This window comes from Pyrenophora tritici-repentis, chromosome 5 (genome assembly GCF_003171515.1).
Source record: "Pyrenophora tritici-repentis strain M4 chromosome 5, whole genome shotgun sequence".
Classification (NCBI taxonomy): Eukaryota; Fungi; Ascomycota; class Dothideomycetes; order Pleosporales; family Pleosporaceae; genus Pyrenophora; species Pyrenophora tritici-repentis.
The window spans coordinates 1,381,370-1,398,936 of NC_089394.1; the positions used below are offsets into that span (position 1 = coordinate 1,381,370).

The 17,567-nt window shown below is 51.2% G+C and overlaps 7 protein-coding genes across 7 annotated transcripts; 3 read left to right on the plus strand and 4 right to left on the minus strand.

Moving 5' to 3' along the window:
- Positions 1–35: 35 nt before the first annotated feature.
- Positions 36–2,078, plus strand: PtrM4_104990 (uncharacterized protein; the record flags this gene model as incomplete). The annotated part of the gene is made up of 1 exon (XM_066107602.1): positions 36–2,078. One exon carries the CDS (start codon positions 36–38, stop codon positions 2,076–2,078), a length of 2,043 nt encoding a protein of 680 aa, XP_065962051.1.
- A 259-nt stretch (positions 2,079–2,337) lies between these two features.
- PtrM4_105000 (uncharacterized protein) lies at positions 2,338–3,645 on the plus strand (the record flags this gene model as incomplete). The annotated part of the gene is made up of 1 exon (XM_066107603.1): positions 2,338–3,645. One exon carries the CDS (start codon positions 2,338–2,340, stop codon positions 3,643–3,645), a length of 1,308 nt encoding a protein of 435 aa, XP_065962052.1.
- Positions 3,646–4,285: 640 nt separating this feature from the next.
- On the minus strand, positions 4,286–7,966 carry PtrM4_105010 (uncharacterized protein; the record flags this gene model as incomplete). The annotated part of the gene is made up of 3 exons (XM_066107604.1): positions 4,286–5,348; positions 5,407–6,345; positions 6,453–7,966. 3 exons carry the CDS (start codon positions 7,964–7,966, stop codon positions 4,286–4,288), a joined length of 3,516 nt encoding a protein of 1,171 aa, XP_065962053.1.
- A 96-nt stretch (positions 7,967–8,062) lies between these two features.
- PtrM4_105020 (uncharacterized protein) lies at positions 8,063–9,262 on the minus strand (the record flags this gene model as incomplete). The annotated part of the gene is made up of 1 exon (XM_066107605.1): positions 8,063–9,262. One exon carries the CDS (start codon positions 9,260–9,262, stop codon positions 8,063–8,065), a length of 1,200 nt encoding a protein of 399 aa, XP_065962054.1.
- A 656-nt stretch (positions 9,263–9,918) lies between these two features.
- PtrM4_105030 (uncharacterized protein) lies at positions 9,919–10,467 on the minus strand (the record flags this gene model as incomplete). Its single annotated transcript, XM_066107606.1, has 1 exon — positions 9,919–10,467. One exon carries the CDS (start codon positions 10,465–10,467, stop codon positions 9,919–9,921), a length of 549 nt encoding a protein of 182 aa, XP_065962055.1.
- Positions 10,468–11,333: 866 nt separating this feature from the next.
- PtrM4_105040 (CAMK family protein kinase) lies at positions 11,334–12,425 on the plus strand (the record flags this gene model as incomplete). The annotated part of the gene is made up of 4 exons (XM_066107607.1): positions 11,334–11,897; positions 11,945–12,044; positions 12,095–12,294; positions 12,342–12,425. 4 exons carry the CDS (start codon positions 11,334–11,336, stop codon positions 12,423–12,425), a joined length of 948 nt encoding a protein of 315 aa, XP_065962056.1.
- Positions 12,426–12,828: 403 nt separating this feature from the next.
- PtrM4_105050 (rve domain containing protein) lies at positions 12,829–17,397 on the minus strand (the record flags this gene model as incomplete). Its single annotated transcript, XM_066107608.1, has 1 exon — positions 12,829–17,397. One exon carries the CDS (start codon positions 17,395–17,397, stop codon positions 12,829–12,831), a length of 4,569 nt encoding a protein of 1,522 aa, XP_065962057.1.
- Between the last annotated feature and the right edge of the window lie 170 nt (positions 17,398–17,567).

The following is a 17,567-nucleotide window of genomic DNA, read 5'->3' on the forward strand; positions in this document are numbered from 1 at the left end:
ATGGACGCGAGATCTCGAGGCTGGACGAGGGCATGATGAAAGCGGCATTCAATGCGAGCAATCAAGGATACCCATTAAAGGATGCATTCATCCTGGATTCTGGCTCGACGACGCACATCTGCAACAACCTCTCAAGGCTCGAAGACGTACGCCCGCCTGCGATGGGAGATTACATTTGGGCTGGCAACTCAAGGGTTTGGATACAAGGATACGGAGCAGTCAAGGTGACGGCAGAGGGGGCTCAGGGCAAACAAATTCTACACCTAAGCAATGTTGCCTGGTGCCCAGACTTCCTCTGCAGCCTCGTATCATTCAGGCTGCTCCGAAGACAAGGTATATGGTGGGACAATCGAGGAGACCCGACAAGCCTACGACGATGGGATGGTTCAACCATTGCCACCTTATCGGAACACTATGGGCAATGGGTTATCGAGCCACCTACTACATCAACTTCAGCCTTTCATGTGCGTATGAATCGAGCCAAACGATCACCACAAAAGGCTACTGCCATACTATGGCACAAACGACTCGGACATCCCGGGCCATCCGCGATCGAGCACCTCGTGCAGCAATCTGAGGGGGTGAGGATCAAGGGCATCACCACCGTGGAGTGTGACGCCTGCGGCAGGTCAAAATCGAAACGACAAATACGCAGGACGCCTAGACTGAACGACGAAGGGCCAGGTGAAAGGGTAGCCATCGACTTCCATGAGTATGAGGACGGCAGTTTCACCAAGGAGAAGAGCCAAATGCTGATCACTTGCCGACGGTCCCGATACACATGGGACTTCTACTTCAAGGACAACAGACCGGCTCGCTCAATCATTCGCCTCCTAGGCCTCTTCGTCCAGTTCATGAAGAAACAATTCAACATCACAGTCAAAGTCATCGAGACTGACAACGAGATCGTTACCGTCAAACAAGAGGTCGAAAAATGGTGCACGTCCCTATCAATCAAACTCGAGCCCTCCGCTCCAGATACTCAAGCTCAAAACGGAGGAGCTGAGCGCTCAGGGGGTGTTATAAAAGAAAAGGCACGCGCAATTCGACTGGATGCAAACCTTCCATGGGAACTCTGGCCAGAAACTACCAGAGCGGCGGTATACCTATACAATCGAACGCCAAATTACCCAAACAATTGGAAGACACCATACGAAATATTCTATACACACGCAGCTGCCATGAACGGCATAGTCACCGGACCTCGAAAACCAAATCAAGCTCACCTAAAAGCATATGGGTGTAAGGCTTTCGCAATGACAGACGACACCCACAGAGGAAAGTCCAGGCTACAGAGACTAGATCCGAAGGCCTGGATTGGATACCTAGTGGGATACCAGTCGACGAACATTTACCGCATATGGATCCCATCTATGGCAAAGGTAATCAGCACTCGCGACGTAGTGTTTGACGAAGAAACAATCTTCAATGGCAAGACTGAGGACCTGATGGACAATCTCATGCACAACACCCTAGAGGAAATCGCAACGTGGGTGAGAACAGTCGAACTCCCAGGTACTCAGAGCCAACAAGCAGAAACCGAGACGTTCTACGAGGACGATACGACGCAGGAAGAGAGCCCGCGCACTCAGAAAACCAGATACCACCAAGGAAGGAAGGTGGTAGAGGCATATCTAACCCCGCCACCAACTCCTCCACCTGTGGCCTTGCTAGTTCAAGGAGAGGTGAACAACGAGGATATGACGAACATGTCCAACCAATCAACATCAATGACCAGTCCATGGGCAGCCGCATTCATGGCCGGCACCGAATCAGGACACATTGGTCAACACGAAGGAAAGTCAATCGACAAGGCTCAGGTGAAGAGACTACTATCCAAGGGAATCAAGCCCCATCGCAACCAGCTACCGCCACTCCCAACAGCATACTCAAAGCTAGAAGACCATCCACTATACGAAATGTTCAAGGAAGCAGAAAAGACACACCTTCAGAGTCACCAACAAATGAAGTCATGGACTGAGGTCCAAGCATCACCAGTCAAACGAGCAGGGCACCAGATTCTAGACTGTATGTGGGTATACACCAGAGATGTCAACAAGCAAGTCAAGCTGGCTTGATTCTTATCGATTGCAGATCACAGACAATATAGAGGCTCGTGCACAGTGGCACGTCCCAGAGAATGGTCTGTGATCTGCAATCGATAAGAATCAAGCCAGCTTGACTTGCTTGTTGACATCTCTGGTATACACCTACAAACTCGACAAGCATCACCGCCTCATCAAATGCAAGGCAAGATTGGTGGTAAGGGGAGATCAACAACGCAACATAACCTCCCAAGACACATATGCAGCAACATTGGCAGGACGCTCATTCAGAATGCTCATGGCAATCGCCGCCAAATACGATCTTGAGCTGAAGCAATACGACGTCACTAATGCTTTTGTGCATGCTGCAATCGACAGAGAAATATACATGAGGATGCCAAAAGGATATCAGAAGCCTGGCACTCTACTCAAAGTGCAAAAGGCACTCTACGGGCTCCGGATCTCACCATTACTGTGGCAGAAAGAATTCACCGCAACTCTTGCTTCGATAGGGTTTCAACAAATACCACAGGAGCCATGCTGCATGATCAAAGACGGAGTTATCATCTTCTTCTATGTGGACGACATCATCGTTGCGTACCGTTCAAAGCAAGAATCAGAGGCCATGAAGGCCATCAACTGGATCCAAGAAAAATACGCTTGTACGGGAGGAGACAACTTACAGTGGTTTCTCGGTGTAGAGGTTATGCGCAATCGCAAGCAGAAGACCATACAGCTATCTCAAGCTGCATACGTCGACAAAATCAGTCAACTCATCAACCACCAAAATGTAAGGCATGATACGCCAATGTCAGGCATCGAACTCCGACCACGAGAAGGACTCGCAGCACCAGCTGAAGTCAACAAGTACCAACGCAAGATTGGATCGCTTCTATTCGCTGCAGTCACAACAAGACCCGACATAGCCTTTGCAACATCACGACTTGCTCGCTTCCTAATCAATCCAAGTACAGAACACCAAGACGCTGCAGACCGTGTGCTCCTGTATCTCAAGAAAACAGAATCCCTAGCCCTCGAACTCGGTAGAGGCGATGGCCTCGAGGTAGCAAGTGACGCGTCGTTTGCAGACAACACACTGGACAGGAAAAGCTCGCAGGGATACGCAATCAAGCTGTTCGGAGGACTCATCGCCTGGAGAGCAAGCAAGCAAGATACTGTGACAACATCAACAACAGAAGCAGAGCTGCTTGCCCTATCACAAGTTGCTAAGGAGGCAATCTTAACGTCGCGGTTGTTAAAAGAGCTTCAGGTAAAGCTAAGCAATCCAATTATCACAATCAAGTGCGACAATACTCAGACGATCCGTCTAGTAAATGAAGACGTTGCCAAATTGCAAACAAAGCTTCGGCACGTTGACATACACAATCACTGGCTACGACAGGAGGTTACCCGAAAGGTGATCAAGGTAGAGTATGTGCCGTCTGACAACATGATCGCAGACGGGTTCACAAAGCCACTGCCAGCCAATAAATGGGCCAGGTTCCTTGATCAACTGGGACTCGTCGAGCGCGAAGAAGCCCCGCTCAGAGAGATTGAGCTCAAGGAGGTGCAAGAGCAACTGGAAGGCCTCATTATGTAGGATCGATCAACCAGTTTATGCAGCTTGCAATATGCCTTCCAAGCTGAGGGGGTGTGTCAGATAGCAGGCGTGTCGAGCCGAAAGTGCCGACACCGCTAGCTAATAACGGGTTAGCGTCTTAGCAGAACAAAACTCTCAGCGTGCACCTTAGAACAGACACAAGAACAAAGAAATCATAAACATCCATCACTTTTGTGCAATATCTTATCTGATCTGACAGATAGAAGGAAGGAAGCGACTAGGCCAGCGGCCTAGTCATGTGACCTAGGGCTCAGCCCGTTACAAAGTTAACTTGTCAGATTTTTATGGATCGGATCAAGTGTGTATTCTCTGTGTCTGTCTACGGCTCTGTCTGTGGGAGGTGGCCTCGCCTCGGGCTTGGCAGTGCTAAGTCCCGGCGCTAGCCCTGGTTTGGGGGTCTCATGTCCTTCCCCAACCACCATCGGCTCGATCATGGAGCAAAACCTCGCCTCAATCTGACACACCCCCTCAGCTCGGCGCTCCTCGGCAGCCTGAGGTGGAGTGGTCTTTGCGACATTCATACCGGACTATATAACAAGACTTTCCATCTTCTCCAGAATTTCCTCTGGATCTGCTTCCTCTACGTCTCGTTCCTTCACTTCAACCAGTCCGACCTGCGTCAAGAACTGGGCCAGTTGTTGGCAGGCAGGGTCTTCGTGAAACCATCGGCGAGCATTTCGCCAGACGGTACATACACGACTCTGATAGACTTTCGCTTTGCCTCTTGCCTCAGCCAGTGATTGTGGATGTCCACGTGACGGAGTTTCGTCGTCAGCTGAGAGATCTCCTCGTTGATCAGCCGGATCGTCTGCGTATTATCGCACTGTATCGTAATTGTCTTCTCCGTCAACTCTACCCGAAGCTCCTCTAGCAGCATCCGCACAAACATGGACTCCTTAGCCACTTGCGATAGCGCGAGGAGTTCTGCTTCGGTCGTAGATGTCGTGATGGTATCTTGTTTGTTCGCCCTCCATGCGATCAGTCCTCCAAATAGCTTGATAACGTACCCTTGGGAGCTCTTGCGATCCGCGGTGTTGTCCGCAAAGGATGCATCGCTAGCTACTACCAATTGGTCGTCTCCTCCGAATGATAAGGATAGAAGCTTGGTTGACTCCAGGTACAACAGCACTCGGTCAGCGGCTTCTTGATGTAGTGGACCAGGGTTTGTGAGGAACCGGGCGAGTCGTGATACTGGGAATGCGACATCGGGTCGGGTGTTGACGGCGGCGAAGAGTAACGATCCAATCTTGCGTTGATACAAGTTAATCTCTCCAGGAGTCGCCAAACCCTCACGTGCAACTAGTTCGACTCTAGCCATTGGTGTGTTGTGTCGTTGGTCCTTGTTCGTTGCCAGCCGTGCAATCTTCTCAACATAAGCTTTCTGTGACAGCCAGATCTTTCGCTTCTCTCGGTCCCGTATAACTTCTACTCCTAAAAACCACTGCAAATCCTTTCCTCCGGTCAGGTTGTATCGCTGTTTCAGTTCCTCTTCCACTTTCCGAGCTACTTCCGCGTGCCGTTTCGAAGAGGCAAGGATAATGTCATCAACATAAAAGAAGGTGAACACTCCGTCTCGGATCATGCAGCAAGGTTCGTGGGAACTGGCGAGAACCCGATTTCTAGAAGGAAGGCAGTGAAGTGTCTTTGCCAGAGCAATGGCGAGATCCGTAGGCCGTACAGCGCTTTGTTTAGTTGCAGTATTGTTCCCTGCTTCCTGTATCCTGGGGCATCCGCATGTACACTGTTCGATCAATATCTGCGTTGACGAAGGCGTTCGATACGTCGTATTGCTTCAGCTCTAGGTCAAACCGGGCCGCAATCGACACTAGCATCCGAAACGATCTTCCGGCCAGTGTAGCAGCGTAGGTTTCTTGTGCGGTGACATTTCGTTGCTGGTCTCCACGCACTACCAATCGCGCCTTACACTTCTGGAATCGATGGTGCTTGTCAAATTTGTAGGTGTATACCCACATTGAGTCCAGTACCTGCTGGTCGGTCTTCCGAGCCGTCTTCGCCGGGACCTCTGACCAGGATCTGGTTTCCTTGTGGCTATGGAGATGTGTAATCTCAGCCTCTTTGAAAAAATAGAACAACTCGTGATCCTCTCGCAGGCCGTTCGCTTGGGGAGGCGGTGGCAGCTGGCTGCGATGAGGCTTCTTGCCGTTTCGCATCATACGCTCAAGCTTTGCCTTGTCCAGTCGCTCTCCTGCCAAGTTTTGAACGTTTCCTGCCTTGGTGCCTGCCATAAAGGCGGCTGCCCATGGCTCCTTCAACATCCTGTGTTCCGGATGGAGGATACCACTCGCGAGACCTTGTTTGCCGTAGCTAGTGTCAAGACCTTGTTTCCCGTAGGCAGTCTCTTCGGATTGTAGGCCGTAGCCTCCGGCATCGCATTGTTCGCGTGGAACGCCTGCGGATAGACCATGTTCGCGCTGTGCGCCAGTCTGTACACCATGTTCGCCGTAGCTAGTGTCAAGACCTTGTTTCCCGTAGGCAGTCTCTTCGGATTGTAGGCCGTAGCCTCCGGCATCGCATTGTTCGCGTGGAACGCCTGCGGATAGACCATGTTCGCGCTGTGCGCCAGTCTGTACACCATGTTCGCCGTAGCTAGTGTCAAGACCTTGTTTCCCGTAGGCAGTCTCTTCGGATTGTAGGCCGTAGCCTCCGGTATCATCGTCCCTGAAGGGGTGTTCCACATTAGTTAGCATTTGAGCAAGCAGTGCTGCCGGTGGGGCGTATGTGGTGGCGTCGGATAAGGTACTACCTTCCTTCCCGCCTCATCATACTCGAGCCGCCCATTTTCCGGCGCTCTAGCAATGGTCTCATCTTCGTAGAAAGTTCCAAGTTCTTCCCGTGTGGGATTTGGTCCAGGGGGCAGTTCAATAGTTCGAATCCATGCTGCTATCTCCTCTGTAGTGCTATGCATAAGATTGTCCATAACCTCTTTATGCTCTCCACTATATACGACTTCCTCGTCGAATACAACGTCGCGAGTGCTAATGACCTTGCCTATAGATGGTACCCAAATTCGGAATATGTTCGTCGAACGGTAACCAACTAAGTACCCTATCCAGGCTTTCGGGTCAAATCTCTGTAGACGTCCTTTTCCTCGCTTCGTGTCATCCGTCATCGCAAATGCCTTACAGCCGTACGCTCGTAAATGCGACAGGTTGGGCTTGCGTGGTGATGTAACAACTCCATTCTGGAAAGCGATTGCCGTGAAGAACATCTCGTATGGAGATCTCCAGCGGTTCTGATATTTCGGCGTCCTGTTGTGTAGGTAGACGGCGGTCCGGGCGATTTCCGGCCATTGGTCCCACGGCAGATGTGCATCGAGTCGCATTGCTCGACCCTTTTCTTTTACCACACCCCCTGAGCGTTCGGCTCCTCCGTTTTGCGCTTGCGTATCGGGGGCGGAAGGCTCGAGTACTATACCTCTTGTTCTGCACCATCTGGCGACCTCTGGCTTCACGGAAAATATCTCGTTGTCCGTCTCAATAACCTTTACCGTTATACCAAATTGATTCATCATAAAGGTGACGAACATCTTAAGGCTTTTAAGGATGACTCTTGCCGTTCGGTTGTCACTAAGATAGAAATCCCATATGTATCCCGTAACGCGGCAGTTAATAAGCATCTGACTCTTCTCCTTGGTCGTACTTTCTGCTTCGTAGTCGTGAAAGTCGATCGCAACTCGCTCTCCCGGACCTTCTAAAATAGTCCGGGGCGTCCGTCGTATCATTCGCTTCGACTTTGATATCCCACAGGCATCGCATTTCACTGTGGGGACCCCGACGATCTTCACCCCCTCAGATTGGTTCACTAGGTGTTCTAGGGCGTCGGATCCAGGGTGGCCAAGTCTCTTGTGCCAGACTATAGCCTCAGCTCGTTTTCGTACGGCTGTCCTGCGCGTTGGCTGCTGCGTTGAAAACGCTGCTCGCGCCTCAGCGTCATTGAGTTCCAGTATCCATTGTCCGTACTTCTCGTGTAGTACTGCCAGTTCGCTATCGTCGGACCGTCGGAGGATTGTTGGGTCGGATTTGGTGTCCCACCAAAGACCTTGCCGGCGGAGTATCCGGAAGGAGACAAGACTGCAGTGTAGGTCAGGGCAGTAGGCGACGTTCTCGAGGTAGAGGAGACGGTGACCGTCTGCGCTATCTACTCTCAGAGTAACTGAACCGTATGCCTTAATCCACACCCTTGTATTGCCTGCCCAGAGGAAGTCTCCTGTCATAGGCGGTCGAATATTCGTGAATCGTCCGAGGTCGTTGCCGACGTGTATAGTGGTTCCGGAGTCCATTATGTAAGAGCGTTGAAGTGGGTACTTAGATTCCTTTGCCATAAATGATGAGGCACAGATTATAAGGTTGATCTGGCCTATGTTCCGGCCTTCTGGTCACTCGACAGTATCCTCTACCGGAGTGCTCTGTGACTTCTTAATCTGGGGTGTCCCTAATTTAGCTCTCTTGGCTCCCCTTATCTCTTGTTCGAGATCAGTGTCGCTATCAATTCGGTGCTGAGCCATCGTCTTCAGTGTTTCACGTGGCTTCCACCAAACAGGGGCGTTGTGCGGAAACGCGTACCAACAATCCTTTAGTTCGTGCTGTTGGTCGCATACCTTGCATTGTTTCCTATCCTTGCCCGGTCCGGGAGTCTTTCGGCTTTTGCCGCGACCTCGCTTTCCTGGGGCCTTCTCGGCGGCGTCATCTGCGTCTTCGCCGTTCAGTTGAGGTCCACTTGCTACAAAGGCGGCCTTCGGGACCTTGTGTTTGATCGGATGCAACAGTGAGGCGTACTCTCGGAACTGTTTAATCATCATCCGTACAGTGACACGTGGGTCTTTATTTCCACCGGCCATGAACGCGGTAGTCCATTCTGGTGATGGTTTGAGAACTGCTTTGACGAAATCCTCCTTGATAAACTCTTCGTCTTGGCATTCAGGTATGCCAAGGGCCTTGCCTTCCGTGATTGCATGGTCCATCTCAGTTAGCCAGGTCTCCCACTGTGCTAACAACCTCATCGGTTTTTGGGCCGCGAGGTAACGTTCTCTCGCACGTTTGAGTTCCTCCTTCGTGTCAATCCCAACATTTGCGGCTAAGTTTTCAATCCACTGCCGATGGGAAAGACCTGCCTTGCAGCAGTTGTAGAAGAGGTGTTGTGACACAGTCTTCCTTATGTGCTCGGTGAGCTTTCCAAGTCCGGTCCGCTCTTGTTGATATCTCTGGTTAAGTATTTTAAACTCTTCTAGTTGTATTCGGTAATAATCGATATCTTCTTTATAGGACGTCTTCGCGTTCGTCGCGAGGTCCGAGGGTCGTACCGGTACGTAGGCTGGCGCTTCGGCGCTATCGTCGCCGATCGCTTGGCGATATTGGGTAACGTGCAGATTCGTCGCTGCAGTTGATGGCTGATAGCTTCCGATAAGTGGAGCTAGTGGTGGTTGTGGTTCTATTAGAGGGATCCCACGTTGCTTTGGATCTACCTTTTCCCACACTTGGTATGCGGCGCATTCCGCTTGTAGTTGTTGGTACCATTTAGCCCAATTGGTATAATCCGTTAGGATCACTGTTGGATCTCTGTTTGATAGTACAGACATCTTGTCGATGAGTTTTGATGACTCTTCGGTTCGGCGCTTACGTGTTGTAGCGTGGGGATCGTCGTATTGACGGTATTTGTAGTATAAAGTAACTTTGATTGACTCTTCTGTACTCGGTACAGGCAGTGAGACTCTTAATTGTCAGATTTTTATGGATCGGATCAAGTGTGTATTCTCTGTGTCTGTCTACGGCTCTGTCTGTGGGAGGTGGCCTCGCCTCGGGCTTGGCAGTGCTAAGTCCCGGCGCTAGCCCTGGTTTGGGGGTCTCATGTCCTTCCCCAACCACCATCGGCTCGATCATGGAGCAAAACCTCGCCTCAATCTGACATAACTAATTAACTTAGTTAGTTATGTCACGATGGTTAAATTAAATTTAGTTTACTGCCAAGTAGATATACCGGCATGAAATGGAACGAATGGAAGCAGCAGTAATTACTAGCTTAAAGTTAAGTTATCCAAGAGACTTTAGTGAAAAACAGACCCAAGCGCCGAGTCTCAGGCGGCCTAGTCCCCATCATTGAAATGCAAAGAAAACAGAAGGTTTCACTCATGGTCGTGTATCGTATGATGACAGAAATAGATTGAGAACGAATGATCCTAAAATCATAGAACATATCGAAAAATGCGGACCTTGGTCACCTGCTAACTGATGACCTCTATGTCTTCCCGTGGTGCCTTGGACTTCTTCGCAGCCCAACAGGCTGCTTCTCTAAGCTTTTCTTGGGCAATCCTTCTCTTTTGGCCGGACCCATGAGCTCCGCAGACTGCAATCGCTGGATTTGTGCTACAGAACCGGCTATTCTACACGCCCTGGTATCTGCATAAGGATCATTCGTGTCACTAACTGTAGAATGCTGAGGCTCTGTGACATGTGCCGTGATCTCGTTGAGGTTGTTCGTGGAGGCTTTGTCCAGCTCGCTGGTGACGCCGTTGGTATCAGAGCTTTCAGCAAAGACTAGACTTTGCGCATGAGAACGGTCACAATTCAGCGTGTTGTCTGTATGAGCATGAAGGGTCTGATCGTTGCTTCGGTGCAAGTAAGCTCCAACATCAGCAGGGAGTGCGATTCGCATCTGATGCACAGCTTCACGTAAGGTCGCTAGATCATTCTGATACATCCACAGACGGCGATCGATTTCGTAAAGCCCGGATTCGAAAAATTCGAACCATTTGGCTTTCTGTATTTTGTCCTCGGACTGATCCATCTAATTGTATAAGTCGATGACACAGCTGGCACAACGACTGGCTTACCTTAATTTGCGTGATTTGCGCTGGTGTTATCGACTTCGACTAGGTTGTGCACTGTGACTAGCGGTCTGGAGCGTGTGCAGCTATCAGTTCCGGAAAGCAAAGGGTACCGAGAAGGATGAAGAGGCGGTTGTTTTCCCTCGAGGTTCCTATTTGTATCGCTTGATGGTGATTATAGACGACATGGTGTGCTCTTCTTAAAAGCCCATTCGGTCACTCCCTCTCGAGATTTTCAAGGCGGGTCTGATTGGTACTGTTGTGGAGCCTGGATAGGCCCAAGACTATTTATAGCCGATATTAATAGGTTTCTTAGTTTACTATAATGACACACTATGTTAGTAAGACGGGGGGGTTAGGTTAGCTTGGATGCTCCGCCATGCTAGAGTCATGCCACGCCCAAATTGAACCTGTTAACATAAGCTAGATGTTTCGAGCTTGTGGTATAGTGACTTTATACTTACTATTCAAGTCAGGCCTAATGTGGATGCTGACACAGTACTCTCTGTCCGTGTCTGCCGACGTTAGATGAGTCAGGTAGGACACGACTCAGAGTCCTGCATTCTGCATCAGCGATATAAGCCTTCCTAGGCGCAGACAGACCTTTGGCCAGCAGTACATGCCTCCGGCTCACCTCTGGTTTCTCAAGGGACGCTGAACATTGGCAGTTGCTTAAATTGCAGTTTTAGCACTGTTACTGAAACATTGACCTGGAAGTAACGAACGTGAGGGACCAACGCAATCGGACACTTTTGCGCCGAGCAGGATATTCAACAAAGTTGTTGGCAGTGAAACCCCAAGTCCTTCTAGTGCACCGTCCGCCCTAATGGCTTCCAGTAAGGCGAGACTGGACCGTTATACCCTCTTCGTCGACGACAATGACAACGACAGAAACCTTAAGCCACTACCGCTGGCCAACAACCACGAAAATTCTTGGTTTCCGCAGCCTGACGATACCACCGCAGATACCGAGCTAGTTAGGAGCCGCACAGTACAGGCAGGCCAAAAGACTGTTCAGACCCTTTCGCTTCTCGGGAGTTCGACCGTCGAGCCACAGGTGTGGCTTGACATTCCAATCACATCTGGATCACTGTGGAACAAGTACAAACGCATACACAAGCGTAATCTTGGTGGATTAGTCATCGCTGTCCTTGAGCTGCCCGCCGAAAAGGATGACTACCTGATCAGAAAACTGTCAGTCGCAGAAGACGAGGTCTTGTCGTTCCGCAAGCGTTGGCTATTCCACGAGAATCTCTGCAAGACGCACGAAGTCTTTGAAGACAGCGGAAAGTTCTACTGTGTGATGGAGCCCGCGGTCGTTACTCTTCGGCATGTTTGTCGCTGTCCCAAATACCCGAACGAAGAACAACTAGTTGCCATCACGAAGCAGGTGAGACTGCTCTACATGCAGCTCTCATTAGCCGCTGACTTGACTAGATGCTTACTGGGATCTCTTACCTGAGCTCACAGAACCTTTTCCACAGTCTCTTGAACATCGACAACGTCGTCATTAACTCTGATGCCATAGTCAAGATTAGTAAGCCAGACACCAGCACAAGGTCATGGGTGCCGTGCTGACGCCAACAGCAAAGCTTGAATACTGCAAATTCGATGAAAGCTGCTCGCCAAAGAATATGGAAGCTTTCGGATGTACTACCATGATGCTCATGAACAAATTCGCCCACGAGAAAGGAGAGATCGCTGTGCGACAGCCACACGAGTGGTCGGAAAAAGCAGTAGATTTCCTTTCTTCAACGACAACGTGGATGCCAGACGCACTTATGAGGGTATGAGCTCTGGGCTACCATATTGATACAAGCTGACATGCTTGTAGCACGACTTTATGCGGCAGGAGTGGAAGCTTGAGGAGCTGAGGCTACACGTGTTGTACGTTCAGGGAAGCGCGGACATGAATTGATGGCAATCGCTAGATGCACCTACTGCACAGACAAAGAAGCAGAAAGAGGGCGCTTGTTCAGCTGCTGTTGATTCCTAGCCCAGCTCGTGTGTTGAGGCTATGTGTCACGGTTTGGGGTCTTTCCTGCTCTGCTACTGCAGTCTGTCAAGCGTCAAGGTTGGGGAGAATCATCATGTCGTATTAGAGCTATCGGGAAGAGGTCTATATACGCAGTGGGAGGAGAGAAGGAGCTAGGCCGTAAAGGTACTAGCGGGTAAATAGGTGGCTGCCTGGTTGCCCAAAGAGGAGCCAAGGGATAAGCCCTATGGCCGACACACCCCCCGGAACCAGGTGGCAAGCCATCTGAGTGAATGAAATGTATAGGAAATCGTAAAGAGACGTTCGCTGGAGGTGCCTTGAGAGACTACATGCGGGGAACGTTCACCATATCGATGAGGCCAATGAACTTAGCGTGCTCTTGTTTGTCGAGAGGCTTCGTAAGGCCGTCGGCGGGCATCTCTACGCCGGGGAGATAGTCGAGCTTGAGGTTGCCGTCTTTGTACTGCTGCTTTGTATACTTGAAGTACGCGTCGATGTGCTTTGTACGCTCGTGATGGCCGTCCTTGCGGATCATATTAAGCGCTGGCTGATTATCGGTGTACAGCTTGAAGGGCTTGAGGTCGTTACCGACGTATCCAACCTGAGAGAGTAGGCGTTGAAGCCAATTGATCTCTTTGGCAGCATACGTCATGGCAATATATTCTGATTCTGTGGAGGAGAGAGTAACGAGGCGCTGGCGGTACGATTTGTATGAGACGACGCCTCCAGCCATCTTGATGACGTAGCCGGAGGACGACTTGCGCTCGTTGTTGTCGCCATGGGCGGAGTCACTGTAGGCCTTAAGGCCTATCATGTGATCTGGGTCGTCCATATTAGCGTCTTTAAGGTCACCTTGGTACTTGATGCCGAGAGTTGCCGTGCCGTTGTAGTAGCGGAGCATGTGCTTTAGCAGTGACAGTTGCTCTAACGTAGGGTTGTTTGCAAAGCGTGCCATGAAGTTCACGTGCCAAGCTAGGTCACAGCGAATAATGGAGGTAGGATAGAGTAGCTTCGCGACGAGCGATTGGTACTGCTGTATAAGGTTGTTGTCGGCGATGTCATCACGCTTGATGAGGGTGAGGGCCGACTTTGGGAGGGGGTTGTCTGCCTTTGGAGCGTTGGCGAGGTGATACTCATCGACAATGCGATCAACGTAGCTATCCATCGTCATAGAGAGAGAGCGGTTGGGACGATCGCGGAGGATTCGAATTCCCAAGTAGAAACCAATTGGGCCAAGGTCACGAGCCTTGTATCGATTGAGGAGTTGTGACTTAAGTGCCTTCATAGAGGTCACGTCACGTGTAATAAGGATAAGGTCGTCAACGTACACGACTATGATGGCCTTTGTTGTTGGGTTGACGAAGACGCAGGGATCTGCTTCGATGGGCTCGAAGCCGAGATCTTTGAGAGAGTCCTTGAGGTCGTTGTACCACAATAGGGCTGACTGACGGAGGCCGTACATGCCGCGGCGAAGGCGAACAATATTCCCAAAGCCAGTACAGCCTGCGGGCAGGCGAAGGAGGACAACGTCATCGTCGTCGAGGTGAGCGTTGAGGTAAGCAGTAATCATGTCGATCTGCTCACACTCTAGATCGAAGTAAGCCACAAGGGCGAGGAGGATGCGGAGCGTAGAAGTTCGGACGAGGTAGGAGTAAACCTCGCGGTACCAAATTGATTCTTGTTGCTTGTTGCCGCAAGCCACCATGCGAGCCTTGTCTTTCACGTGATAGCCTTGAGCGTTGCCTTTATACGTCCACACCCATTGACCTGGGATGATCTCATACTTGGCAATCTCCTCTGCCGTAGCAGGGCGCCAAGTACCGTTGGCGATAAGAGCGTTGTACTCATCGTCCATTGCGAGTTGTAGATCATCGCGGCGAGGATGTTTGAGAAACTGACGATAGTTGCGAGGCTCCGGTGGAAGTTCTGAAAGCTTTGAGCCGAGAGTGGGCTTGACGAGAGCCATGGCGAAGCAGCGATCAAAAGTAGATGAAGTGAAGAAAGCACGTGCCCGGCGATTGCGAGGGCCGTGTATGATATGAGCTGGGTTGAGGTCCGCGTTAATCTCATGTCGACGCGCTGCCTTGTTGTTACCACGGGTTGGAGGAGCTGGTGGAGCTTCATCATCATCCTCGAAACCATCAAAGCCATCTCCGCCATCAGCACGAGGTAGCTGATGATTGTCCAAATCGCCGCCATCACCATCTTGCGGAGGAGCGGGTGGAGTTGTAGCGGCGTCGGCGAGGCGGTTGATGAGAGGTTTAAATGGGAGCACCTTCGGTGATGGTGAAGGGCCGATGATGGGAGACAATGGAGGAGTGGAGGGTGAGTCGTAGCTATCAAACCGCACGGAGGCGGTGGTAACGATCTCATCAGTCTCTGGGATCCACATCTGGTAGATGTTCTCGCCGATCATACCGACGAGGTGGCCCTTGTGAGCACGAGGTGCAAATTTGTCACCTTTAACGCGCTTCTGGGCGGGTATATGGGCGTATCCAACATGGCCGAAAGCGTGCATCTTGGCGACGTTTGGGACTGGGTTTGGGTAGCCTATAGAGCGATTCCAGGCCTCTAAAGGAGTGATCTTTCCTGGGAGGTTGCTGTTGGAGACGAGGTTGTGAATGCGGGCCATATATTTGGCTGCGTAGGGCCACAGCTTTATAGGAAGCTTGGCTGCAATAAGAGCTCCGCGAGTTCGATCCTCTGTGATACCGTTGGCGCGCTCTGCAATACCATTGCGAGTGGCATCATAAGGTGGTGACGTAACTACCTCGATGCCCACGCTATCGAAGTACTGCTTGTTGCTGGCGTTAATAAACTCGCGAGCGTTGTCGGTATGGATAGTGATGGTAAAGCCTTTGGCCTTCATAGCTTTGCACCAATTAATAAGCTGTTGGCCTAGTACAGCGCGGCTGTCTGATGTGAATAGCCACTGTCGGCGTGACTTGCCATCCGTGATAGGCATGAAGTAACGCTCTCCATCTTTTCCAGGTATAGTGATGGGGCCGACGACATCGACATGGACCTTGCCAAGCGCTGTATTGGGTGGAGTTTGTTGAATTCGAGAGATATTTCGCTTTGATTTGGAGAGGCCGCAGGGCTCGCAGTTGGTGACGGTAGAAGTAGTGAGCTTCATCCCATGTACAACTTTTGCAGTGTCCTTAATAGCGTCTATTCCAGCGTGTCCCATGATATGATGCCAGTCGGTGGCTGGCCGTGAGGATGAGGGCTCATCGGCAGAGCTTCGATAGCAAACAAGAGAGGCGTATGAGAGAGCGGCCGGCGCCTTGGAGGATTCTGTAACTACGAGAAAGTTGGGTATACCGTCGATCTCTGGTAAGTAAGCTAGCTCCTCATCTGAGGCAGTGTACAATTTGTCCTTGCCCGAGTGATACCACACTCCCGCGCGCTTGAATGGAGCTTGGGAGATGACGTTGGTGGCGAAATCGGGGCAGTAGAGGACGTTTTGGAGTGAGATCTTCTCTGTTGTTCCGTCGGCTTTGACGACTTCAAGGCGTACAGTGCCAACGCCGGCGGCGGTGGTTGATCCGGTAGAGCCGTGTACGTCATTGTCGATTGGAGCGTATTCGTAAAATTTCGAGCGGTTATTGAAGACGTGCCGGTTAGCGGCAGTGTCGTAGCAGTACCGCTGTTGATAGTCGTGATTGGAGACTGCCTTCTTGAGGAGAGTCGGAGAGACGAAGGTGGCGACTGTCACGTATGAGTGAGCATCGTACTGATCAGCATCGTCGTCGTTGCTGTTCTTGGCCACTGTAACGTTTGTACGAGCTGCTGCAGCTGCGGCCTTCTTAGCGGCATTGTCTGCGGTGCGCTTCTTAACATTATCTGGGGTGAGAGAAGGGTGAAGTTTCCAGCAAAGCTCATTAGGTCCTGGGTGCTCTCGCTTGCAGTGATCGCACATTCCAACAGGCTGAGGAGTACGCTTCTGTTGGTTGTTATTGCGCGTCGGCAGAGACGAAGGAGTAGGAGTAGAGTTCTGGTTGCTGTTGTTGCCATTGCCGCGGCCATTTAGGCGTGTGAGAACGCGCTTCTCCTCCGCTTGTTTAGAGACGGAGAGGAAAGTCTTCACGGGCTCATCTGGGGCATGGCGTAGGTGATCCTCGAGTGACGCGACGAGCGTGTCGATAGACCATGTATGGCCTTGGCGGAGGTCGTTATTGCGAGCTTCTACCCACTGTGGGAGTACACGAGCTAAGCCGTGAAGGAAGTGGATGATGAGCAGGTCTTCGATGTCGCGGTCGGCGGATGTACCAGGTACTGCTGAAGGCTTCTTCCATCCAAGTGTGATGCCTTGTACCGTGATGTCATTAATTGTCTCGCGAAACTTTCCAATATAGCTGCGGACTGTGGGTTGGGTCTCAGCGCGGAGGTCGATGAAGGCAGTCCACGCGAGAGCAGCATTGGCGTAGTCACCGTTGCTGTTTAGGTCCTTGAGAGCCTTGTACATATCGTGGGCGGTGGGGCAAGTGCGCACCTGAGCTACGAGAGGCTTGTCAATGGATGAGAGTATGGTGTTTTGGAGTCGGGCATCTCGGGCGACCCATGAGTCAAGCGCAAGCTTGTCCTCTTTAAGTAGCTGTCGAGCCTCATTGTTGAACGGTCCTATAGTCTTGTTGAGTTTGCCGACACGGTCAAGCTCGGCTTGGATAACGTCTGTTGAGGTGCCTAATGGATGAGTGATCGGGCGCTGCATGGCGGTAATGCGATATTTGTCGTCTGTAGCGTCAAATTCTGGGCGCGGAGCGCCATCTAGGACGGCTACAGCGCCATCGGCGGCTGCGTAATTGATGAGTTGTTTAATCCAGTCCTTCCAGTTTTTGCCGTCGGCTGCAAGGCGCGCTGTGACAGCTGTGGAGGAGGTGTAAGTTGCCATCGCGGCGGACGTCGAAGACCGTTCGGCTAGCGATTTTTGGCGGTGAGCAGCGAGGAGCTCGTCGTCGTCCAAGCGATCGATGAGCTGCAAGTTGCGGGGTCGCGATTGCTAAAGTGGCGCGCGATTGCGACGTCACCGAGCTGTTTTGCGGGGAGGGTGATGATCGTGAT